General features: G+C 41.4%; 1 protein-coding gene across 2 annotated transcripts in view; it reads left to right on the top strand.

Moving 5' to 3' along the window:
• Window positions 1-27549, top strand: part of BTBD9 (BTB domain containing 9) — a 475382-nt gene that overhangs the window by 367870 nt on the left and 79963 nt on the right. For both annotated transcript variants that reach the window (XM_004460278.5, XM_071218440.1), the window contains exons 8-9: window positions 1401-1590; window positions 25908-26015. In XM_004460278.5, the coding sequence (XP_004460335.1) occupies window positions 1401-1590; window positions 25908-26015 (298 nt within the window). The remainder of the gene's footprint in view (window positions 1-1400; window positions 1591-25907; window positions 26016-27549) is intronic.

Raw genomic sequence — 27549 nt, 5'->3', positions numbered from 1 at the left:
TGGGAGCCCTTGACTTTTATAAATAAATAGCTTGGTATGGGCTTGAAGTATAGAGAAAGACTCAGAATCAAAACAGAACTGTTGTTTCACAATATAGCAGTTAATGAACCAAGGGAAGAGCATTTGTGTTGAAATGCACAGAATAGTCAACAAAAAAACAACAATTAGTCATGGCTGAGGGCAACTGTGTATTTTTAAAGATTTATTTTTTATTTATTTCCCCCCCCGTTGTCTGCTCTCTGTGTCCATTTGCTGTGTGTTCTTCTGTTTCTGCTTCTATCATTATCAGCGGCACCGGGAATCTGTGTTTCTTTGTGTTGCGTCATCTTGTTGCATCAGCTCTCTGTGTGTGCAGTGCCATTCCTGGGCAGGCTGCACTTTCTTTCGCGCTGGGCGGCTCTCCTTACGGGGCGCACTCCTTGTGTGTGGTGCTCCCCTATGCAGGGGACACCCCTGCATGACAGGGCACTCCTTGCGTGCATCAGCACTGTGCATGGGCCAGTTCCACACTGGTCAAGGAGGCCCGGGGTTTGAACCGCGGACTTCCCATGTGGTAGGCAGACGCCCTATCCTTTGGGCCAAGTCTGCTTCCCCAACAGTGTATTTTTAAAAGAGTTGCTACCATATCCAAGGTTACTCCCCTGCTTTATGAATTCTAAAATACTGATTTTATATATAACATGTTACTTTAAACAAATTTTCAGAAAAGTAGATGTACTAACTATATTGTACAGTTCAGAGAATGCCAATAAAAATAAATTCCTGTGTACCATCACCTAAACAGCCCAACACCAGTGCTTTTGAAGTCTCCAGAGAGGTTATCAACAAGATTTCATCTTCCATCTCTCCAAACTGTCCTACATTTTGTACAGTAATTCTAAGAGTTCCTGTTCAGTTTTTTATATTTATGTATATATCTCTAAACAGTGTATTTTTAGTTTTGACTTTTTTAAAAAAAACTTTGTATAAACAATCTCAGACTTCCTGTGTTTTCCTGTGCCTTGCTTTTTCATTCAACATTATGTTTTTAAGATTCATTCATTTGCATATAACTGTTGTTCATCTCAATTGCTATGTGGTTTCCTACTGTAGTAATAGTCTACAATATATTTATTCTGTATTTTAAGGGTATCATATTTCTTTACAATAAAATACATAAGGGTTAATTGCTACATGTGGCTTGATTTGCTCCATCTTTAGTTTTCAACCTTTTTATATTAATTATTATTATTATTTTAGCTATTTGGCATGGAAACTGTTTGTTTTAAGATAATCAAAATGTTCTAATTTCCCTTTTATTGTTCAATAGAGATAGTAATTAATTTTGTCCTAGGCGCATACTATTGGGATACATTTGGCTTCTCTCATCCTGATTCTAAGTTTTGCGTTGGGATTCACAGTTCCCATGGAGAATGTTGCAACAATTGCTGATTGTGCCAGTGTGATTGAAGGTGTGAGTCGGAGTCGAAATGCTTTGCTGAATGGAGACACCAAGAATTATGATTGGGATTCTGGCTACACATGTCACCAGCTAGGAAGTGGTGCGATTGTGGTTCAGCTGGCACAGCCATACATGATCGGGTCAATACGGTAAGAAGTTCCCTTTTCTTTTGTTAACTTTTGGAAGAGAAGGCGTACGTGCAAATTATATCTTGGTAAAATGATGATCCTACTAACTTCGGCAAAGAAACTGTACGTATTCTTTGCTTTAAATACCATTAGAGAAGGAGAGAAAAAGAGACAAAGAGATATAGGATGCTCATTTGGATTTTCTGGTGGGGGAGATCACCAATATTGGACTCGTGGAGGGATTAAATTAGAGTCCTTTCCCTGGATATGATTTACCTCTTTCTCAAGTCTCTGTTAGATTGGTCAGGGGCTTATACGGTAAGTCAAGAGTGGTTTTATAGGTATGAAAATTCCTTTTCAATATTAATAAACGACTATATATTAGCCAAACAGAGTTGAATATGAAACCTAGTTCTAAAAGATCTTAGTGATCTTTGTGGCTCTTTGTTCATATGTTTTATTTTAAGATGTTAACTTTAATTCAAAATTGTTTGATTTATAGGATTATAAATAATTTTTAAATGTGAGGCACGTGACGTTACCTAGAGCGGGGGTTCTATCAGGGGTTCTTGTCCGGGAACTTGAAATTCAAAAAAAGCGTTCTTATGGGGATGTGTTAGTGTGGATGTGCTATATTTATTAAATAATCCACAGGATAGTGTGGACTTAGTAAGGGGTCTGTGGTTTTCACCTGACTGGCAAAGGGGTCCGTGGAACAAAAAAGATAAGAGCCCCTGGCCTTTTAGTTCAAGGAGCTGTGGTCTTGAGTAGACAGCTTTAAATAAACATTAATTTATTTTTTAAGGTTCTAAAAAGTCTTCTGAAGGGCTAATGTAAAAAATAGAAGAAAAAGAAAAAAGTCGTAGCCTGCCAGGGCCAGAGGTGTTGGAAGGACGTGGCAGCCTTCCTCGGTCATGCTCCACCCCATTTGCTTTATTGCTTCCTATTCTCATTTTAAACAGTCAATATATTTAAAGAAAGAAATATTACAAAATTTAAGGTAGTGTGATTCTATAGGAGAGCGTTTATTGATATTTAGGCTGATAACCACAGGGGTTACTACTGCTTGCTGATTCCCTGGGGCACCCTGAGGAGCTGGTGAATTTCTTGAAGAATTCAGATTGTGGAATTCTTCATTTAAATTGGCAAGCCCTTCTCATAAAGGGTCGCATCACAGGCTGAGTACCACAGGCAACAAATCACAGCCAGAGAAACTTTGAGTTCATAGGGCAGACCAGAGAACTCACTGTGCTTAGGAAGGGGGAAAGACAAGCCAGAATCAATCTGGACAAGCTACCAATACAGATAAATTTATACCAAATAGCAGACTCATACACACACACCCTTCCTTTTTCTCAGCTGCGTACTTTAAAGTACTCATAAGCCATCTGTTTAACAAGCCATTCTAACATTTTTGTCATAGATGGTATCAAATTTATCTGTAGGAGAGTGAATGCCGTTCAAGTGGTTGAGCACCTGCTTCCCATGTATGAGGTCCTGGGTTCAATCTCCTGTACCTCCTAAAACAAAAAAACAAACAGAAAAACCAACTCTCATTGGGGAGCTGATTTAGCTCAGTGGTTGAGTGCCTGCTTCCCATGAACCTGGGAATGTAGCTCAGTGGTGAATGCCTGCTTCCCATTGAACCTCAATCCCCAGTATCTCCTAAAACAACACAACAACAATAAAAATTAAAAAAAAAAACTTTTCTGTGTATTATGAGCTGTCCCTCTTTGCATTAAAGATCTGGAGAATAGTTTTCCTTCTTTTGTCTTCTGGTACTTCTTATAGATGCCACAATTTCTTGAAAGTTACCAAACATATCTGAGCTTACATCTGCATTTTCTTCTTTTTTTTAATCACACACTACTCATCTCCAACAGATTTATTTTGTTTGAAAGGAATGGTTTTTGAAAGAAAAAACATGGGCAGAGAGAGTATGGAATAGAAAATAAATACAAATGTAAGTTGTTTCACTAATTGATTTATAACCATAACAAACTAGTAGAGAGAATGCCCTGTACAAAACAACGCAATAAAAGTTCAGAGATCAAGGTGTTCCCTTAGCAAGGCTGAGAATTTCAGTCTCTGGTATTTGGTGTTTGGGCTGCAGGCCTTGTTTTTGGATAGATTGCTGGGTGGGTGTCTCAGTCCATGCTTTAACCAGGTTTGGGCAGGATGGCCCCTTGGCTCAGGTAGAAGTAGATGAAGTACTGGTGTCATGTGTCACAACACTACTGAAGTTCCTCCGGACAGTACAGTGCCAGGTGGAGCTTCTTGTCAAACTCCTTGACATGGCCACAACATCCTTCTCTATGTTTTATTTCTCTAAGGCCTGAGTAGCACACTCCACCAAGTCCTGTTGCATCTCCTCCGACATGTCTGCATTTTTGATCACGGCCTTTTGGTCACACATGGTTACCAAGGAATAGGTTTGACCAACTGCAGTGATCTCCTGAGGGGAGAGAGGGCTAGCGGGACTTAGGCCTCGCGAGAGCTGCCATTGCTACTGAAGCCGTGGTGCATCTCCATCTGCAGTTTCTTTTCAGCAGTCTTGGGGTGTAACTCATCTGAGCCAGGAGACTTGAAATCATTTAAATTGACTAGATATGCTCTTTCACTTCCCCTATTCCTATTTGGGGCTTAATTTACTTCTCTTTATGCTTGTTATGCCATTTCTAATTTGGAGATCAGTCTTCTTGCCAACGAAGGTGGAAGCAAACTGGCAGGTCAGTAGTTCTGCACACTCTCACTTATTGTTCCTTGTAGCCCTTCTGCTCTCCTGGCCCTCCACACCTCCCTGCCTCACCACTCACCACTGTTCCATAGGCAGCTCAAACCAAGATGTCTGAAATGGAATGCCACTGTGCTCGCTCTCTCCTGCCAAAGTCACCTCACTTCATGATTCCCTCATTCAGTGGCCCCATCTGAGCCAAAAACACAGGGATCTCCCTAAATTCCTTCCTCTCCCTCACCTCCCTCATCAACCAGTTAACCACAAAGCTCTTTCAGTACCACCTCCTGAATATCTCACAAATCCATCCCCTCTCCTCCGTCCCCACTGCCATTACCATAGTTGCACCTTTGTGCTTTGTGATTTCTGTTTTTTTCTCTTACCCCTATACCTTTAAATCTTTGAATGTGTTGTTCTCACTGCTGTGTCTCCCACTACGCTGCTCACTACCCCCTTTTCACCTGGCTCTTACGCCCCGTGCAAGATCGCACTCCTTTGGGAATCCTTCCCTAGCCCTCCATCGTCAGCCAGGCCGCTTTAGACAACCCTCTTCAGCAATCCCATACCTTCTGCATGTAATGCCTATGAAGCATTAGTCACACTTACATTAGAACCGTCTACATGCTGCCTCTTCCCAGCTTCACCTGATACGTAAAGCCTGTGGCAACTCAGAATAAACTTCCCTTGGCAGACTGAATGTGGAGATGCAGTGGTCTGTCAAAATAGAAGGGGAAATTATAGTGGAGACAGTAGAAGATCTAGAATTTTAGATCCAGTAAGAACCTCGCGAGGTCGTTGCCAAGGTGACGACTCAGCGAGAGAGACAAACAGGCTGTTCATGTGGCATGGCCACCTCAGCCTCTTGCTCTACCCAAAGCATCAGAGACATCCAATCTGACTCCAGAAAAAGGTGGCACTGGGACTTAAAGTAGGGGAGAACAGTGCCCGTTTGTTTTTCTTTGAACGTGGAGTGAAATTGATTCTCCCAAATAATTTTTCTTGTCCTGACTCAGAAGGGAAATGATGAGTAAGAACACAACCTATGGCAGAAAATGTGTATCTCAGCACAGGATGATGCCTCCGGCTTCCTTAAACCCAGCTATTGTTTTTGCAGTAAAAAAAAAAATCCATGCAATTGAAGCCCTGTATAACTGACTGAGTGTTCAGAGAGACACGTCTCTATGAAACTAACATTATGTTGTCAGGAACTGCATTTGCCTCTTCTGTGACATGATTAAGAGGAAAGGGAGTAAGATTTCTTAACCACCAATGACCGTGCACGATGCTGGGTATCTTGGCAGGCTGTGGTTAGCAGCAGCTGATGTGCCCAGATAGACATTTATTGATAGGAAACTAGATCAGTGGCACCTCTTCATGGGGATGGGTAATTGACCAATGACAGGATGATTAGTCGGTGGCATTTGACCCTCCGTGTCTATTGCTTGTGATGACTGACTTGCTTTCCTAGTCACTGTATCAGAAGAAGCCCAGTGCTTCTGAATCAACACCTAGAGGGAGAGCATTACAGAGCGAGCACCTAACACATTTCCCATCTAAGAGGAAGGGGCTGTGGACCGCCTGCCGGCTCTTCCCCCTTCCCTGTCTGAGTGGGATCTGACCATGTATGCGCTCGTTTTTGTTTTGTTTTTTAAAAGATTTATTTTTAATTTATTTCTCTCCCCATCCTCCCCTGTTGTCTGCTCTCTGTGTCCATTCGCTGTGTGTTCTTCTATGACCGCTTCTATCCTTACCAGCGGTACCGGGAATCTGTATTTCTTTTTGCTGCGTCATCTTGCTGTGTCAGCTCTCCGTGTGTGTGGCGCCATTCCTGGGCAGGCTGCACTTTCTTTCACACTGGGCGGCTCTCCTTCGGGGGCGCACTCCTTGCGCATGGGGCTCCCCTACGCGGGGACACCCCTGCGTGGCAGGGCACTCCTTGCGCGCATCAGCACCGCACGTGGGCCAGCTCCACACGGGTCAATGAGGCCCGGGGTTTGTACCGCCGACCTCCCGTGTGGTAGGTGGGCGCCCTAATCACTGGGCCAGGTCTGCTTCCCATGCACTGGTTTTTAAAATCCAGGTTTCTTTGTAGTTGGTGGCTACAGAAGTAAAAGTCTCAAACATGAGTTGATTTATCTTGGTCACTGCATTCTTTATTCCTAAAAGAAGATAGTTGTTTAGTGGATGAGGGATTCTTTTGTTGTCTGTTTTGTTTTATCCGCAGAAACCATTTCCTCCTTTCCTGAAAGTTTATCCCAAAACTGGTCCTTCATGTGCTCAGCAGGAGCCTTATCCCGCTTGTGTGTGTGGTACCAAAGCTTGAAATGTGATCTCTGACCTCCCTGTTCCCACTCCACCCCCATTTTCTTTCATTCATTCAACAAATATGTACTGAGCCTTTTACGACTGTTCTAGGCCCTGGGGATGCACCAGTGAATAAACAGGACAAAAGTTGGTGCTCTCCTAGAACTGACTTTCTGGTCAGGGAGATAAACAGTAAACAGTATTTGTAATATGTCATATTTAGACATGCTATGGGGAAAAATAAATCAAGGAAGGAAGACTGGGGGTAGAAAAACAGTGCAATTTTAGGCTGGATGGTCAGGGAAAGTTTTACTAGGAGGGTGACATTGAGCAGAGACTGAAGGATGGGAAGATCAGGCCCTCCTGTAACTGGGGGGTTGAGCCTCACAGGCAGAGTGCCCAGGTCCTGAGGTGGGTGCGAGCCTGGCAGGTAGCAGGAGCAGCAAGGGGGCCAGTGTGGTGGGGGCGGGGGCGGGGAGGGGGCAAGACAGTGGCAAGGTGAGAGGTGGCGGCCTGAGATGTTTTGTTGTCTCTATATTCAGTAGCCCTACCCCCATCCCCAACCATCCTACCCATCACTACCACCCTCCTCCTGGAGTTTCATTAGCACCCAAAAAGAGAGTTTTCTTTGCCGAGGATAGGGTATTGATGCAGGGGAGAAGGAAGGGGGGTGGGGAGGACACCGTGCCTTGAGAAGCCACCTTCTCTCTGCGCCTGACTTGCCTGATGCAGCCAGCTCCTGGAAAAGCAGCAGCAGGAGGCGCCCTCATTCTTGCAGTTAATAGGAAACTCTCTCCCCAATCTTTTGCATTCTTTTTTTCTTTTTCCCAAGAGCCAGAGCAGACGGCATAACTGGGAAACAGGGAGTCTGTCCTTGTTGCTGCTGTGTTTACAGACACAGCAAAAGTTATTAATTTTATTTGAGAGAAATTACCTGGAATGGGCCTTAGAAGTAGGCAATTGAATAGTAATTATATCATTTTTATGCCATTTTTAAAACATTAAAATTTAAATAATGGACATCTTTAGAAGCCTGCCCATATAAAAAGACCAGGGTAGAGTCATAATAACTAGCAAAATCTACCTAATGTCTTAGTTTATAGTCTCTGTCACCTTAGTTTAAGACTTACTATCTTTCTACTTGTTAATTACAATATCCTTTTAAGTGTTTTCAGGTTTGTCTGAAAAATCAAATATGCTATGCATTAAGTATGCCTGTCACCCAGTCTTTTTCAGGTAATAAATGACAGCACTTTGTTGAAACCCTAATTATAACATAGTCAATTAAATTAACTATTTCTACATTAGCTTGAAAATGATGGTTTTGTAATGAGTATGTGCAGTACTGTAAGTAAAATACCCATAATGCTTTAACAAACCTAATTGTAAGTAAATTGGTTGTTCACAGATGAAACAGTGCAGATATGACACAGCTAAATGAACCCACAGTCTCTTTGGGTGTGATGAGGATTGAGTTAATGACACAAAAGTATTTGAGTTCTTCATTTGGAAAACATTATATGTACAATATGTCAGGAAAAAATGGGTTTACCCCAAAGTATGTTCTTGATGTGTATCCATAATCTCTTTAATCTGTGGATATGAAGCTCTTTTTATTTTATAGTAGAAAAAGAAGAGTTCTACCACTTAAACAAGTTCATCTGGCCCAGAATGCCTGAACTGCAAATCAGTTTGTCTTGTAGTTATTAAACAGATAAAGAGAAGCAATGGCAAGTTTATCCTTAAAAAAAATTAGATATGCCACTGTGGTCTTTATTCATCCTGGCATATTTTCCTTTCTCTGGGAGCTGTCAAGTCCGTGCCAGGTTCAGCTGCCCTTTCATTATTGTGTGGTTACAACCAACTCAAGATTCAGTTTGTAAGTTACCAAGGCCCTTTTTGGCTGCTGTTTTTCCTTTTTCTTATTGCTTACCAACCTGCTAAACTGTTGCTCATCCACTTCCTTCCCAAAGCACAGGCACAGAAAAGAAAAGGGAGTGGAATCACAGACCATTCCATATTTGTTACCTATTTAAAAGCTCTAAATGAAGGTGTCATCGACAAGGGTGAGAAAAGCAATCAAAGCTAATGACTCAAAGGGTGTTTGTAACTATCTGAGTATTGTTTACATCTGTGCTGCCTTCTGTCTCTAGGAGGACTACGGATAATCTCAAATTTAAGATAGTGATTCTGAAGTACTGAGCTGGATTTAGGTCTTTGCAAAGGTTTCCAAGTGCCTAGTATGGGATTCTATGCTGTGAGTACTCAATAAACACTCATTGACTGAACTGACAACATAATATGTTTGTGCAACTAAAAGGAGTTCTATCTATCAAGTAAATTGGACGTCATATTTGCTCAGTGTGGCTGATCTAAGTGTATGTGAGGAAACTGTTAAAGATCTTGGCATCCCCAGCAAATGACTGAGATTAAGCTCTGGAGTTAGACGCTGACAATAACACAGGTAGAGACGCTTGCCTCAAATGTTCCACGCCACTTCCATTTCATTCAGTCTGAGAGTTGCACAGGCAAGCATTACATCTATTTACATTAAGAAAGCCTCCTTTTCAACCTAAAGAGCCAGAAATTTCCTTTTTATGGTCTAAAGAATATTGCAAACATCTAAATATATGACTTATATGACTCCTCTGGCTTGCATTAAGATTGCCTATAATTCTAGTTGAAATTGGAAAGATACTTTACAAAATTTGCTGCGTATCAGTCATGCTGAGTGTCATCTGTCACAGCTGTGAACCAGGGCATTCTTCCTTGTCTAACCGAGCCATGATTTATTTACTAAGTATTGTTTCTCTTTCGAGCCTATCTGCATCATGCTGAAGCCTTCTCTTATCACCCTCAGACCTCAGACCTCTGGTTCCCAGATAAATTGTAGAATAAAAAATCCTATCCTTGGTTTTCAGTAGACCCTGGAGTCTGAACTGTGTGAATGCTTAGGGGACCAGAAATCCTGGAGCCTGGAAACAGATAGCAGAGTTTGGGGGCATGTTAAATATGTCACAGCCGGTTTCATCCTAGAGGTATTTCAAGACCAGAAAGTATTGCTATGGCAACTAAGTTATGTGTTAAAAATACAGGAGGGGTGCTAGAATTCAGATGTTCTTCAGAAAAGCAGGAAAGGTTAAATGCCCAAAAAAAAAAAAAAAAAATGTTCATGTGTTTGTATGTGTGATTTACCTCACATATCAACCATTTATTTTTCTTGAGGGATGGGGGAACTTGACAGCTAGTCATCATAAAATATAGCTGGATGCATGAAAAGAAAAATCCTTGTCATTTTCAAAGATTAACCCACCAAGAAGACATTTTCAGAGAAGAGATCAGTCGCATTTGATCCATTGTTTCAAACATGAAAGTAAATTTAGTAATTATCCAGAATTGCTATTTAAGAACCCTCTAAAACGAATACTTGAGTCACCAATAGTGATTTAAACAATAATTTAAAAAATCAGAATCATTCATCTTAGAAGAGCAAATGAATGTGGAGCATCAGCCTGTTTCCCTGGTTTTCACTTTGGCCAATATTTGACAACACTGCTGCCCCTGGGACGGGCCATACCAGGGTTGGAATGCAGTTCTTCTCAAGAGCTAAAAGAAGCTCAGTGCATTCAGCAAACTGGCTGAAATGTTTATAAATTCAATACATCAAATTGCTTTAATATGTCTTTTGAGTCTTAAATGAATAAAACTATTCTGAAAACTGATTGAGTCACAGTCATTTAAGGTTAATCCTCGAGTTAATCCAAAGTAATAATCTACTTTTGAAAATTTTCAGATTCCCCAGCTACCCTTAAATCAGAGATTTCCCTACTACCACCCAATTTTATAACCTTGCTAAGGTATGTTTGGTACATCTTACTAGCACCTGATTTCTCTCTCTTTCTCAAGATTATCCCTTGGTAAACTGGTAACCACAGGTATTTGACGCAGACATCAGACATTCTTGTATATCTAGTTAAGAACAAGCAGGAGCACTGAGATCAAGAAAACTCTTCTAGTTCTCCTTTGTGCCTCTTCCCTCCATCCAGCTCCATTTTTGCATCCTTCCCCTAGGAAAAATGATTATGATGACAGGCTGGTTGATGCCCCTCTAGGACTTCTTTCAGCAACCTTCCTGGTCATGCAGGGGCTTAGCTCTAGCTGAGGAATCAATTTTTTTCTGCTGTGTTGCCTTGTTTAACAATGTATCAGATTCATTATAAGGGGTATTGGTCACATAGATAAATGCAGCATATGCTTTTACTTCTCCCTGGGTTTTCTTTCCTTGCAACCCATAAGGCCTAATGTAAGGATCCTCTTCTTTTTACCTTATGATGCCTGAAACCATGCCGCTCAATGATTATGCCATTATCAGTCTTGTCACATTGTTCTTTTCCTATAACCAAACACCAATCAAGACCGTTTAGACTTTGCATACAGTTTAATGTTTTAGAAATGACTAATGGCCCTTATAGTTGCCATATCTTACAGGAGCTCTGGAGCTTTAGCTCCTCTCACTGCTTTCATTTTAGAGATGAAGAAACAAAAGTATAATCTGTGTTCTTTCTCTTTCTTTCCACTGTGAACATGACAGTGGAGCCAGATTAAACTCCAGCTCTATGGATTCCAAGTTATTGCATGATCCTACAGAGCCACAGATGCCCTTAAAAAGAAAATGAGAGAACAGATTGCACCTTCCAGTTCAGCCCATGGGCAAGGCATTTAGTTCCTCTCCAAGGGATTGTTGAGTAGATTGGCCATTACTCAGGACTCAGAGTGGCCACAGTGCAGGGGAATCACCTGTCATCTCTTGCCTCTCGCTGGGCCCTGTGTGGCATGGACCAAGACCACTAATGCCGATTTCTTCCCTCCCCATTCCTACCTTTCCCCCATCTACCTCCATTCCTCTCTCTCTTCCTCTCCTCTTCTACAACAAGGCAGTAAGCAGACCCATTCTATTCTCTTCTCGGACCTCGTACTTACTCTCTTACCTTTCCGGGCAGCAGGCTAAGGTTACTGCCTCAACCCAGGGCCAGTTCAGTGCTACACTCTCCCATATTCGCCAAGATTCTCTGGCACTAGAATATGTATTGGATTGACCCTTCCTTACATTATAGGGGTAAAAAAAAAAATGAGAGCCAGTTTTAGGTCTCAGGTTATTTTCGCCTGAAGCCTTCAGGCATTACTAGCCTGGGAAAAGGGAGTGCCCCATGTGCCCTTTGCATTATGATTTTGAGCCAACAGTTCTGCTAGTAATACAGTGTCCCTTTGCTTCTCATTTGCTGGGACTTTCCTCAGCATACGCTTACCCCAAGAGCCTTGTGGGAAGAATGTTGTGATCTAGGATGGTATACCGTGGGTGTTCCAAAGTCCCTTCAGCATATGCCATCTGTATACCCAGTGTCCCTTCATTTCTAATGCAAACCCTTACCAGTGCTTTTCTTGGTGTCTAACCCTTCTGTATTCATTTCTTCCCTAAGATCAAAAGTTAATAAAGCACATATAATCAAGTACTGTCTTTATTGGAAAGTTCATAGTAACACTGCCAGAGACACAAAAATCATTCAATATACTTAAGACATGGTTAAGCCATAAAGTACCTGCAAGAGATACTTTAAGACATATAGAGAATTGTTTGAGAAAGGATGGTAACCAGATTACTAATGTCCTGTTGATTCGATGTTCCTGCTGGAATGGAGAAATGGCCTTGTCATGACTGTGTTCACCGTAGTAAGATTTTAACTATATATGTTAGATTCAGAGCCAAGAAGAGTATTCATGAAAGAGATTAGTTGGAACTATTTGGGAGGAAAATGTTAACCAGAACCATCCATTTAAAACTGGTTTTATTAAAGATTCTAAATGAGCAGTTCTGTTAAAACACCAACGGCTGTAAACTTTTTATTGTTCTATCACCATAGACTGCCCTGGCCGGGTATCTTGTAAAATGCTTTTTATAATCACAATAGACAGAGCTGGTGAGATGGCAAGAGGATAGATCCATACAAATCTGTTTTCTCCTGGTGACCAGCAAACAACTCAACACTTGTCTGCTTGTTAGTGTGGTTTAGTCTGTGGTGTTATCTTCCTCTGCAGTTGATGAATTGTAATTCTACCTTCATATTAGCCGCCTTATCAATGACTGTGTAACTTTTTGTGTTAGGTAGTGTTAACCTGTGTTGTTGATTGGCTTTAGACGTCTCGATGACTACTTCACCCTAAACTGTGCCTCCATCCCCTTTAACTGGCAGCTGGGAGTTGGAGTCAGTGACTCTCCTCTTCACACGTCTTCAGCCTGAGAGGGTAACTCCTGGGCACTTCTTCAGTTCGGAGAATAGGACAGGTTTGGAGATGATTTTCATTTTTAATTGGAATGTTTTTCTTTTGGGTCCCATTCCCTTTGTAGTTCTTTCACTCCTAGGAGGAATACCAAAAATTTGGGGTGAAAGACAAGCCAAGAATTGTCAGTACAGTTGTCACAGAAACAAAGACGGGACGATAGCGGAATCTAAAAATTCCATGTGGAATTTGCTACATGAAAATCTGTTGAAACACATTCAACAGAAGAGAGAGATTTTAGACATTTCTAGGCTAAGCTCAGCCTGAGTGTCAACTGTACCTTTATTTCTTACCTCAGTGCCATAACACAGTACTTCTCAATACGAGTAGCATTCATTTATATATGTTCCAAGGGTCAGCACACTTTTTCTGTAAAGAGCCAGGTATAAATATTTTAGACTTTGCAGGCCATGCAGTCTCTGGTGCAACTACTCAACTCTACCAAATGGGCATGAGTTCCAATAAAACTTTATTTACAAAAGCAGGCAGCCATGGGACATGGTTGATCAACCCTGATCTATAGGTCCTTTTCACAACCCAGTCTTATACAGGTGAAAGTGAAGAATTAAGGATATCTTATTTGCCTTTCACAGGTTCAAAACATGCACATGATAATACTTGCAAGCCTGTTATTAAAAAATGAATATGAATATCAGCATTTAGTTTGGGGACAAGATATGTCCCATGACCCAGGGTTTTTCCTGCTGTGTTTTTGGGGGGACAAGCCCTGGAGGCTACCACAAGGAGTGGCCAGTAGTAAGTTCTGGCAGATGAAGCTTCAGCCCCCAATTCTGACCTCAGGTAGAGCAGTTCTACTTTTATCTGTTATATATGGGGCTCTTGTAAGATATTGTTTGTTAAAAGGGTTCTGCTACTAAGAAAACTTTGGTTTATATTTTTTGCAGTTACTTTAATGCCTTGTAATAATAGACATTTTACAAGAAATACCATGTATTACTTTTTAATGAATAGGGGAGAAAACATAAAAATTTTAAGAAAGGAACCACAAATCAGCTAAATTAAAATCTCTCTCCCTTTCTTGCCCTGCTCACCTCCCCCACCCTACCTCCATTTCACAGCGTATAAATCTGAAAGGACAAGCTGCAAAGCAAGACAGAGGCAGAGTCCGGTCTCCTGTCTCATGCCCCTGTTCCTCGTTTCACCACATTACCTTGAACTGTCCTTGTGACCATCAGCAGCTGAAGGAGTGATGGGAGCCTTTACTGGTTTGAATAGACTAAGGTGATAACCCAACCAAAGCCTCACCATTTTCTTGTCCCGGTGCTGCACTCCTCTTGGGCTGCTGAGGAGACCAGACACCCCCGAACGCCCCCAGGCTATTAGGGCGTGAGCTGTGCTGGTCCTGGAAACAGTTCCAGCAGCAGCTCCCTGGAGGTTACTTCAGGGATGTTTCCCAGCCCCTGACACCCAAACGTTGACTCTCTGAAGAGTGTTGGTTACAACAGTCCGTGTGTGACCCACTTAGGCTCCCCTGGCTCCTGAGAAGCTGCCGTTGGCCAGGTCCTCTTCTGCACATCAGCGTAAAGCTCAGTGCTGGCTCTTAGGGATTCAGTGCCAGAGTAGGAGGATTCAGAGAAATCTGAGTTCTCACCCAGTTTGGACATGATTACATCCCTAGCTTGTGAAAGTTCCTAATCTTTTCTGTCTCTACGTTGCAGAATATGGGTTAGAGCAGAGGGATGTGGAGTGTGTGTGTTTTGGATGCCTGCATGGTGCTAGGATTATGTTCTCAGGACACCCATGTAGATGCTATCAGCCGAAATAAGAAGAACATAGAAAAGGGGCCCCAGCACACGGAGTTATGGGCATAGGGGATATGAATGTTGGTTTTTCTTGATAAGGAAGAGGGAGGCAGCTGAACAAAAGAAATGCAATTTAATTTGCAGAGTGCAGTGTTCTAATGAAGCTGCATTCTGTGCTTGAGTCAATGTGAAAAGGGCTAGCCTGCAGCAGTGCCTCAGACAGATAAGAGTGATTTATTCATCTCTGCCTCCTTCACTGAAATTTTCTCCTTTCAGCCATCCAGTATCTATCACCAGAAAGCCTAGTTCCTGTACAGGAGTTTACCCTAGTAGCTTGCCTGGAATACGTTTTGAAGGATTAGTGTACCTGGCATGGAGACTGGCCCCTGAGCCTGATATACTCTGGTGAATATTCATGTCGGCACCTGAGAGGGTTATTTCTAAAAAGGCAGCGCGTGCAGAATACATTCCAAAGAGAGAGTGTTTTTCTCTTGTCTGACAATCCTGCAGCCAAACAAATGTTGAGAGGAAGGGGTAGCTTCTCTGCAATTGTGAGTATTCCTGAACGGAAACTGCATCCTCACATCTTCTACAGCAGTGGGGAAAACTATGACCCTCCCCACATGGGCCTTTGCCTGGGCCTCCTGCTCTGGCGAGAATAGTATAGGCGATTCAGGAAAAAAAACAAAAAACAAAAGGCCACTTCCCATTTAGCTTTTGGTCCTGTAACCCATACAAGTTTGATTTAATTATGACTGTTTAGCAGTTAGGAAAGTTAGAGCTATTAATTTTCAGCTGAAAACGTTTGAATTAAAACTTGTGATCTCAGCTTTTGAAGACCTGGATCGAGAAAATCATACTGAGTGGCCAGTGATCAAAAGAATTCCATTGAAAAACATAATTAGCCATTTTTCCCTCTATCCATTACCAAAAAATATTATAAAGCCTTGCTTTTTCCCCCTTGTTTTGCACCATTCTTCAAAAGATTTATCACACCGTTAGATATTAAATAGATTAAGTATCTTTTGTTTATAAGAACTTAGCGTAGGCTTTCCACCTTTATATATTGTGGAGATGTTACTACTATTATTCTCATTAACGTTTTTATTTTAATGGTAAGCTATGTATCAAATAGAGGATTATGATTTGTCAGAAACTGCAGGCTTCAAATAGAATAATCTACTCTAAGTGTTTAAATTTTATAGCACTTGCAACTTGTAATAGTTTCATTTTTCTGTTTCAGAGGGTGGTTGTTATGTGAAATGAAAGCCTTCATAGAAGGCTTTCATGAAGCAAGTTCATTAGAGAAGGAACTTCAAGGGAGAAAATTTAAGACCAGGTAGATTTGAGACAGACTGCCTGACTGAATACGCGTACAGGACATAACGTGATAAATACCGGTTTAGAAATGCAGTAGGAGAACAGCAGCAACTCAATAGAGAGAACCTGAAGGAGGAATGAGCAACAACCAGCACAGGTGGTACTGCTGAAGGAGGATGAGGTCTGAATTGGGTGGGCAAGTGTTTTCGGATCAAATAGCAAGAGTTGTAGATTGTGCCCTGTGGGGAAAAGGTGATTCAGAGGTTGAAGCCCAGATCTGATTTAGGTAGAAAGGTCAGACAGCTAAGAAAGAGAAAGAGGAGTAGAAAAATAGTACTGGCTTTGTTAAGAGAGACCAGAGAAGGGATTTGGTGGGAAGAAAATTAGAGAGATTCTGTGATGGAACAGAAAGAGATTTGCCTTGTACTTCATCCCTGCTGAAATGCTCTCCTGCCTGTAACATCCGGAGTCAAGCCTTCCCACCTTGTTTTGCCCTTCCATTCTCTCCCTTTATCATCAGGTAGAGAGAATACAAAGATCTGCCTGAAGCTAAATTGTGAGTTCTCCCACAGACACAGATTCCTATGAAAACTTGACCCAGGAGAATAGAAAGGAACTATAGAGCTTATTAAATTTCTCTCTGGCTTTGTTTCTTGGTGCTTTGTGGCTGGGTGCATGTGGGCACAGATTAGCACGTGGTCAGAGGAGGGACAGGAGAAGAAACTCGAGATGAAATAGCAGTCAGGGTTGATACATTTCATAAACTAAGTGAAATGCTCAAATATGGTGTCAGGGCTAGGATTGGAAAACCAGCTGGGAAGTATTTTGGACTGAAAGGTCGTCGAGTCTGTGGAACATAAAGATCCTGCCCAGAGATGCACTACCTGGCTTTTGTGCGAAGGGTGTGTCCCTCTCCACATTGCATCATCCTCTCCTGATCCCCATGTCTCCTTCAGTTCAACTCAGTAGAGTTTAGAATGTGTAAGGTATTGCTCTGGGCCCACGGGGAGTACTGAGACCCTCAGCCATGGTCACTGCGCTCTAGAAGCTGGGTCAGGGTGATTCCTCCTTATGGGCTTGGTCCTGACAGCTGAAGGAAGGGGCCACGGGAAGGTATTATGCAGGGAACCTTTGCTCCCCCATCTTTGGATGAAGGCCCCCACTGGGGCCATTTTATTCTGTAGGATTTGTAAATGTACATAAAGACCTAAGAAGTAAAATTCCTGACACTGGGCTTATATGTTAATGAACTCTGAGCTCTTTAACATGCCTGTCTCTTCTTTTCACCCTCCTTATAATTTCATAAAATTGGGGGAAACAGAAAAGCTCATGCAAATGCATTTTGCTATCTGCTGTTAACAGAAGAAATACTTCGGCCCTTTCTAATCACAGCAACACCCTAATTGCATTCCTAGCAAATGAAGCTGAAAGTGAGCTAGACTTGATACCTAGGGAGCTAAGCCCTGTGGTCTGGGCAAGACCTCACCATTTCTGCTTCTTTCACGTCCTTTTCTGATCCTGCTGGCAAGCCCGATCAGGCTGGTCTCAATGATTCTGTGTATGTGTCATGATGGGGGAGCTGCTGGGATCAAGGAAGATAGCCTTGCTGCGGAGAGGGGAATTGATGATGCCAAATTTAAACGCAGGGTAAGATCTGTAAAACCTGGCATACCTGCTTTGTGTGTCACTTCTGAAAGGGTCTGTAAGATAATGAGACTTCACCTTTTAAAACTTAACAGGACCATTTGAGTGGTTCCCAATATTTTTTATGCTAACATTTTGCTTAAGTAAGGAGTTGCTTTGGAAAGAGTCACCTTGAAAAATATAAGAAAACCTCTTTTATTTCAAAGGGCTCTTTGGCCTGGCCGAAGTTTTCCCATACATCCACATCGAAAGCATAAAATGAAAGAAATTTCATCAAATTGGACTGTGTAATATGAAATCTAAATCAGAAGCTGGGCCAAAACTTATTTGTTAATAGAGCATTTGCCAAGTGATTGAATAATCTGTAAAAGATTGCTTGGGCAGTGTTTAGCCTGTGTAAGAAAATTAACTTAAGTAACTCAGAAAAGTAGATTTGCATTGCAAGCACCAAGTGTACTGATTATAAATTGTTTTTTTTCCAAATGTGATAATGTATGCAAAAACATTTCGAAACCAAGGTCAGTGTAAATGTGAGGTAGGATTATGATTAGTTGTTCACCATTCATTCCACACTTGGTATTTACTGAATATTGCCATGCTGTTTGGCTCCATGGTGTTAGCTTTTATGTTATCACATAAAACTTGAAATAAAAAACTTGATCCTGTTAAGGAGTGAAAAGATGGCCTCAGTTAACTGTTAAAAGTTGATAGTTTTGTATTGTCTCAAAGTTTTGGAAAGTTTTGTCCCATCCAGCTATCCATAGTTATATCCCACAGACATATTCTCTATGGACATATCTCCACTTAAAATAACTCACCTGGATTATATTGCACCAAATGTTAAATAAGATTTGATGGGGAGAGAGAAAACCTCTCTTTTTATTCATCGCCCTTTCTCAACAAGGCAGCCGACACTAGAGGTAGCATACACTGTGTACTCCCAAGTCTGTACTTTGCCAGCTCTTACTTCTCTTTCGTCCTGAAGCTTAAAGGGACTGAATACAGAACCTGCACAGGTCAAGCAGCCCAGAGCTTGATCTTGTCTTTTCTCTGGTCAGCTGGAAAAGAGTATTGTTAGCCAATGCCATTGTTTCTTCCTCTCTTAGGGAAATCACCCTCCATGCCCTAGATATGAGAGAGTAAACATATCGGACAGTCTGTAAACTTTCCGCTCTCCTCTATTGTATTTGCCAAGAACCCAGCCCATCTGGCGAGCAGCCTGCATGTCCCCCTCCTGCTCTTGGAAGGGGGCTGGTCCCCTTCGCCCCGGTCCCTCTGCACCTCGTAGGCAGGGCTCCGTGTCAGCAGCTACTTGGGAATTCTCATGACTGGAATCTTAAGGGCAGCCACGTGGTCCACTTTACACATTTTTAATAAAACATTCTTGCTTGATTCTAGTCTCCTGCTGAGAATCTCATTTTGGGTTTGCAGTTCTTTTCAGCTTGACCTTGCTCCCCACCTGAGGATGACGCTACGTAATTGAACTCTGTGACAGCCAACAATAAGGATCCTTCTCATCTGGGAAAATCCCAGTTTCTCACCAGTAAAGCTGTTTCTCTAAAGCTGTATTACTTCCTTCTGGTATCTGGTATAGGCTCTCTCCTGCCTCCTGATAGCAGAGATTAGAATAGAGCCTCTAGCATGTTATTTGTCTTTCTGCTCCTCATTCAACAGACTGAGAACTGGGCAAGCACTGAAATTTCCCTCTCCAACCACAGCTTCTGCTTTTGCCCTTTACCATCATGTCCGTCAGCTCTGTTCTTTGTTTCATGGCCCTTGCTCTTTCCTCTCTATTCTGAGAGTTAGTCAGCCCCTCTCTGAACCTACGTAACTTCTCAGTGGCCCTGCATTTCCTTTGCACTGTATATTTCTTGTCACTACCATCCCTGCTTTCTTCTCTCCTGCTCCCAAGATGCCCCTGCTGAAGAGGCGTATAAACTGTTCCTTCCCTGCGGTAGCCCTCCCAGCAGCCACAGGTCCCACTGAGCCTATTCCAAGGATGGGTTTGCCTTTCCAGCCCCACACCACGTTCCTGCCACTCTCAGCTTCAATGAAGAATCTTCTTTCCTACTTGAACAAAAAAGATTGTCATCCAAAATGAGCCCTCTCGCCAGCCCTGTTCCTCTCGGTTTCTCTGGTCCTGTAATCATCACATTGTCATTGCCGTCCTCACTCATCACCGTTCTATCTACTCTTTATTGAGTGCTCTCTCTGTCTCATGCATCCTGCTAGGAGCTTGTGGTAAGCCCTTTTGTTCCAAGTGACAGAGACCAAGTAAAGATGGCTTAAGACGGAAGTAGTGATTCTATGAAAATAATTGAGAGCCTTCTCATAGAACCACTAGGCCAGAAACTCTGGTGGCCCTAGTCTGGTGGGACTGGAACCAGTAGCCGGAATCCTGTCAGGAGCCCAGGCAGCCCTCTCGGGGCCACACCATCTACCTTTTTTGCTTCTTACCACAGATGGCTTTCTTTGCTTCTTTGCGCCCATCATGAAAGAGTGGATCAGTCCAGAATGCCTGCGTTTTCATCATCTCATTTTGAATGAACGGGGTCAGTTCAGCTAGAAACTCATAATTCTAAATTTTTGAGACAGGAAATCTGATCGGCCCAGCATGGGTCATGTGTTTTCCTTGAGTTCAGTCAGGTCTATAGGACAGGGTGCTTGAATCTCCCATCTCCACCACTCCGAGGATAGCCAGGAAACCGTTCTCAAATAGAGTTACTATGTACAGGACAGACTCTCCAAGTAAACTGCCACTGCATGTGCTGTCCCAGAAAATTCTAAAATGTTAGAACTGGAAGAGCCCTTAGAAATAATCGAGTCATGACTTTAATTCCACAAGGGATGAAGCTGAGATTCAAGGAAGTTAAGTGACTTGCCTAATGTCACTCAGTGTGTTCTCAGGAAGTATTTGTGAATTGTTGAATGGAAGAAGAATTATTTCTGAAGAATTTGAAGGATCTTTAACAAAGAATAGTCTGTACAAATTTCTGAGGTCAGTGGTATCTTTGATTTCGACTAAGAGGTTAGAAATGGATTTGATAATAAATTATTACTGTATTACTAATATCCTTGCAGTCAGCCTTCCTTTACTTGTTTGTTTTCACCCTAATGAGAAAACTCTTAGCAACAGCAGCAATTATGGCCCCGGGCTTTTTGGTGCCTGTCTCCCACACAAGATGGACAGTTAGAAACAGGCAAAACAGACATTTGCTCCTGGTCTAAAAGGCACCAATTCAGTTGAGAAGCTGTTGATCTCAACTCTTAAACTCGGCCATTGTTCACGATCTGGCACAGAATTAATCCCTTAAGAAAGGGATGAAAAAAATGCCATTCAGCACAACATAGTTTGTCATTCCATGCATAATGCAGACTTTCCAATTAGAATGCTACAATTTGGAAACTTTCTTCACAGACTGATGAGAGAGCAATTATTTTCAAGAAAGGAAAACTCAGCCCACAGGGTTTACCTCAAGTCACTTCTGACTCAAGCCGCAACGACAAGAGTTTTGAAAACATATTTGCTATTGAATTTTGTATTAAAACACCAGCAAGGAGAACAGTTAGTTGCTGTAAACCAAACCCCTGGTAATCAATGGTATGCAACCAGCCAGAGCGTTTATGGGGGATGTAAGCAAAATCACATCTGCTAATCAATTTTTAAAAAACCAGCGCTTCACTACTTTTAGGGAAACTCCACAGTGAGAGTAAGGGAAGACAGAGGAGACAGCACTTAATATCACCAGGCGTTCATGCAGGGCTCATTAGGTAGGGCTTTGTTGCAACAGCTAAACACAGACCAGATCAGCATCAGTAGATCTTGGCCAGTGGCTGCCTTTCTTCAGCCCCTTTTGAGAGTGGCTTCTCCTGGTGTGGAGGTGTGTGGGAGTCGGAGGTCAGAGGGCGTGTGTCTGTCCTGGGCGAGCTCACTGTGCAAACATTCCCAGCCGGATTAAAAATCGGAAATATCTCTGTGTTGTTACAAGTCCAAAGACATGGGAACAGACCTTTCTGACCGAGAAAGAAGTGACGGGAACTGGTGGGTGTTTTGGTTGTGCCTGATTAGAAAAAAAATTCCTCTCCAAGGACGGGGAGAGCTGGTGGAGATTGACCTCATTTGTTCTTTAGTTTCCTTAAGTGGAACTTGGCTATTTTTATTTGTTGGTTCATGTGTTTGTTTGTTTTGAAGTTCCAGGGATTGAACCTGGGACCTCTAAGTAGGAAGAAGCTGCCACTCAACCACTGGGCGACATTTGCTTCACTGCGTTGGCTTTTTTATTTGTTTTGCTTATTGTTCATTTTTGTTGTTGTTGTTGTTTTCCTCAGGAAGCACTGGCACCCAAACTCAGAACCTCCCGTGTGGGAGGCAGGAACTCAACTGCTCGAGCCGTATCTGCTCCTGTCACTTGCTTTTTCAGTTGCATCAACAATAAAGGGATTTTCATTCTAGCCTAAATCTAAATGCCAAGCAAATATGTATCCTGGCACATAAATTAGAATCCCTCTTTAAAAACACTGAAGTGTTGGTGATTCTGAACCCTAGACTTCATCACCTGAGATCTTCAGTGTCTGCTTTCCATTCAGGTGTCACCTGAAATGTGAGGACACATTTCAAGGCCCCAGGGACAGAGCGGAGATATCTTAACCAGCATGCACTCTTGGTTGCTCTTCAGAATTAAATTCAGACTAGGAGAAATTGAGGAAAAGATCGATAGACTAGGCTAATAAAAATTAACATCTTCAGTATGCAAACTATGTTAGACAGTAGATTAGTATCCTTTAACATAGAGGGCATTTTGATAGTCATTAACAAAAGCATAAATATACCAGTGGAAAATGAGTAAAATATTTGAGTTCAATGATAAAGGACTGCAAATTGAAACAGTGAGGTAGGGTTGCAGATGTGGCTCAAGAGGCTGGGTACCTGCTTCCCACATGGGAGGTCCGTGATTCAGTTCCGGGTGCCTCCTGGAAACAGGGAGGCAAACAACAAGCAAGTGAATGGGGAGACCAACTCAGGGGAGCTGACGTGCCTCAGTGGTTGAACGCCGGCTTCCCTCATACAAGGTCCCAGGTTCAGTAGCCCCACTGTTACAAATAAATAGCTGGCTAGATGGCTAGATAGATAAAACAATGTATATTTCATCTGTCAAAGTGGCAGTATTTTTAAAGATAATACACAATATTGACGATGATGCACAGAAACTGGCATTCTTCTACTGCTGGTAGTGTGAATATAAATTGTGGAGACAATGGTGTGCAGCTCTTTGGTAATGTACATCAGAGCCTCACAATGTTTGTATGTCCTGCTCCAGGTGTTTTAATTACAGAAACTCTCTAAAGCCATAATCTTAGATTTAGCTTAAGAATGTTCATCACAGAATTTTCATAGTAGTGAAAGATTATAAACTACCTACAAAAAAATAAAAAACTACCTACATGTCCAATCAAAAGAGACTGAGTAAATAAATTAAGGTGACATTCATATAGGGAAATACTGTGAGACCAATAAGAATGATATAGAAAAACATTTGATGATACAAAAAGGTATTCATAATAGATATTAAGCAAAAGAAGCAAGTTATAAACTGTGCACCTTGTGTATGTGTTTACAAAATTGCTAGTAAAAGTTATTTTCATTTTAAAATAGTAATTTGCCTTAAAACACATTGAACGCCTATATAGAATAAATTACTATTGTGTATGATGTGAGCAATTCTTTTATATGGTGTAATTCCAAAACTCTCTAGAGCATTTATAATACTTACTCATTTTGGTCCTCCTCTTTCACTTTCTCCATATCCCAAATCTTCAGGACAGTATTCTTCCATGAAGTATTTTGAGATATGGTCGAGTTCTATCTGGAAAGGGGCTGGTTATTTTCATTTGGATCCTCTGGTAGAAATCCTAACTCATAATTATCCAGAAGGATAAAGGGGTATGAGAAACTGGCGCTCCATAAATAATCCAAAATCCCAGTGGGGAAATAGCCTCGACATTGTCTCCAGCAAAACTGTTACAAGGCCTGTTAAATGAAGAGAATGATTAATTTGAAGCTTTTTTCTGGTTTTAATCTGCTCTGAAAGAGTTATGAATAATTTCAGCCCTGAACATATATGAAACATACACTGTGAGCAGAGCTCATGTGTTTGGAGTAGAATTTTAAAAAAGATATAGCTCAAAGGTCTTATAAGAAGGCTTGTAATCAAACTGAGAGCCAGCTCCTGGTACAAACAAAAAATACACTTTTGACAGTCACGCATAATAAATATAAATTAGCATAGGCTAATTAAATAGTAATGCTGAAAGACTGTAGAATAATATATAAGGAAATGACTAATGAGGGAAATGATTCACTTTCTTACCAAGCAAGCTGGTGTAATCTAAGAGTAAAATTATTCAACACTTAAAAACAATAGGGTGGAATCCTGCCCGTTCATTCGGAGTTTTTTGAGTGGTTAATACTCAGAGAATAAAATGATAGGTGTACTCTGTTTATGGTTTCCAAAAACTTTTAACAGTTATCGCTATCCTATTCTATTTAAAAAAATGAATTTTCAAAATATTACATATTGTGAGTCTAGTCACTGATAGCAAACAGGATTTCAGTAGAAAAGAAGGAAACAGTAAAAAGAAATAGAAACACAGAGTGGCATAGGATCATAGGTGATAATAACCTGAACGGTGCAAAGGATTGTCAATGACTGCAATGCAATATTAAGAGAAAATAATGAGAAGTATTTTTACAGAGTTCATAGGCTTTAAATTTTGACCCAAGTACATGAACTGGGAGTAAAGGAAACATTTGGCAGAATGGTACAGGAATGGGCTCTGTACTAGGACACCAGGATTGAAATTGTGTATGCACCACTTGTTAGTTGTATGACTTTAGACAAGTTACTTAACAGGTTTAAGCTTCCCATTCTCCATCTATAATTTGCTGAGAATTACAGGGTTCACTAAGAGGAAATTTGGACTTAATATAAGGTAAGTTATGTAGCGCACTTAACACAGAGCCTGGTACACAGTAAGCATTAAAAAAAATGTTGACCACCATCATCATTGTTGTTATTAATAATGTATCTGCTGAGCAAAGATTCATTGTAGGATCTGTGTGAGACAATATGCCAAGTACTGGATATATAAAGATCAATGCACATAGCTCTGCCTTCAGGGAGTTCACTATCTATTCTAGTGGATGTAGGAGGCAAGTGCTCACAGCCAAAAATAAAGCAATAATGTAGTTACCTCGTGTGGGGAGGACTCTGGAGGCTGAAATCATAGAGTACAAAGACCTATCTTCCGTGTGGCACTGTCAGAAAAGCAAAACGCTGGAGTACTCAAACTGCAAGTCTGATCCTGTATTGCATTGTTTAGATTATTTTATTATTATTGCTGTTATTTAAATTGAAGAATAGCATACAGTGCATCAGATCTAATACATATAGCTCAATCAATATTTGCATGTGTAAATACCCACATAACTGCCACTCACTTCAAAATTAGAGCATTTCCAGCATCCTATAAGTTTCCTTCACACTGCTTCCCAGTGAATACCTCCCTCAGAGGTAACCACTATTCATCTTCCTGTCACTATAGATAAGTTTGTCTGTTTTTACGCTTCATATAAATGAAATCGTACAATCAATGCTTAGGTTCTCATCTGGGCAGTAAAAGGGGAGAAAATGGGTTCAAAGAACAGGAACAAGGTAATAAAGCTCTAAATAATGAATATGAAAGTTTTAGTGATGAATACATGTTTTCCTGTATATCAAAATCAGATAATCTTACCAAAGTTCTGTAAAAATTCTGGTGAGAATGAAAAGGAGCAAAAAACATGATAATTAAGGCCATGGGGCTTGCTAGTTATCACCAGTTAGAAAGCCCTGATTTCCCTATGAACAGTTGTCCCATGGATGGTTCCTTTGGTTGGCCCAGCCAACTGGAGATGAGAGCCCGAAGAATCGGGTATAAGGATTTGGAGACAGAAGCTGCCTGGGCTTGGGTGACTAGTGAAATATGCACCTAAAGAAACAAGCCTCCTGCTGCAGCCTGACACCACCTGTCATCTATATACTGTTGGAGATTCACTTTTTGGGTCTACTACTAGAAATGCTGTGGGACAAAGGAAGCAGCTGAGAGGGGTGTAGCAGACAAGACTCACCCATATCTGTAGCTGAATGAAACTGCCAGCTGGAACTTCACATTATTCTTGTATTTTTCTTTTTGGTCAGGTTATTACTTTGGGACTGTGATGACCGAAGCTATAGCTACTACATTGAGGTGTCTACCAATCAGCAACAGTGGACCATGGTGGCCGACAGAACTAAAGTCTCCTGCAAGTAAGTTATTCCTTTCAGTTATTTATCCCAATTGAAAAGACAAAGTCTTTCCCATGAATTCAGAAGGTCCCAGTGAACAGTCACACAATCAACAAATTTTATTCTTATTTGGAGGTTGGATATACGTTCATATAAGCCTTTCCTTTCAATTTTGACTATTAATTATTTAGATGAGAATTTACTTTATGTGACCAAGCAAGCTTTCCCTATCTCGTGGTTTGAATTTGACTCATACTTTTAAAAATGACATCTCTACCTAAGCATGGAAAAGAAAGATGCTTTCCTTCTACAGTCCTCTCTTGGGCCCTTCCCCTGAATCCCACAGTATCCCCTTAGGACTTTTTCCTCCTTGGAGAAGTTTACTGTAGTGATACAACTTTAGTAGTTATTCTGAGACTCCGTCCTACTTTACACTCTCACATCGTTCTCAAGCTTAGGTTTAAATATTTCTCTCATCTCAGTGTTAGCCAAGCTGTTACCTAAATTAAGGAAATGACTTGTACCTTAGGTTCTCCATAGGCAAACATAGACATTTAGCACATATGACTTTGGGACTCTGAGCTCACCTGACCGTTGGGGGAGCTAGGAGAAGGATTCTGTGGGTTCTGAGCAGCAGGACAATAGCTCAGTGTCTTTTTGGGGAGCCAGATCTGCGAGGGGCAAGATTATAGCAAATAGCCAAGATTTCTTATAGTGTTAGTGGTCACTTGTTCAGTGCAACGTCTGACGCCATTGCCAGAGTGAGCCACTTACAATTATTATAGTAATTACCATATACCATATTTATATCAATTAGGATAGAATTTGGTGCCATAACAAATAAGTACCAAAATTTCAGTGGTTTCACGTAACATCTCTCCATCTCATGATAGTGCAGTGTGGGCACTCCTGCTTGTTAGGAGGCTCTTACCGCACGTGTTTAGGCACCTTCCCTCTTGTGGTTCTGCCACTGTCTAGGTCTTCCTCCTCAGCTGCAGCCCACTGGCAGATGCGGCAGGAACATCGTGAAGGCACACCTGCTTCTGAGAAACCTCAGCCTAGGTTTGGTGCATATCCCTTCCACTAACATTCCACTGGAAATAGCTAGTCATGCTGCCACACCTAGATGCTAACAGGGCTGGAAAATGAGCAGTACCTGCCTAGGAAGTCACTTAGCAGCAGAGCACTAATCTTGTAGACATTTCTGCCCTAGCATGTAAGAAAACTAACAATTATTCAGCAACTAATATTTCGGTACTTTAACATATTTTATCTCATTTTGTCCTGAATATACACCTTGTGGGATATTATATTCATTTTATAAAATAGAAAATGACACTCAGGTTAAGTACTTCTTCAAGGAGTACAGTAAGATTTAAACCCATGGCTCTTTCCACTGTACAGATATACCTCATTTTATTGTGTTTCACCTTATTGCACTTCACAGATACTGCATTTTTTACTAATTAAAAGCTTGTGGCAACGCCGCATTGAGCAAGTCTGTCAGTGCCATTTTTCCAACAGCATGTGCTCACTTCATGTTTTGTGTCACATT

Source organism: Dasypus novemcinctus, chromosome 11 (assembly GCF_030445035.2).
Source record: "Dasypus novemcinctus isolate mDasNov1 chromosome 11, mDasNov1.1.hap2, whole genome shotgun sequence".
NCBI classification, from domain to species: Eukaryota; Metazoa; Chordata; class Mammalia; order Cingulata; family Dasypodidae; genus Dasypus; species Dasypus novemcinctus.
This window is presented reverse-complemented; position numbering and strand designations above follow the sequence as displayed.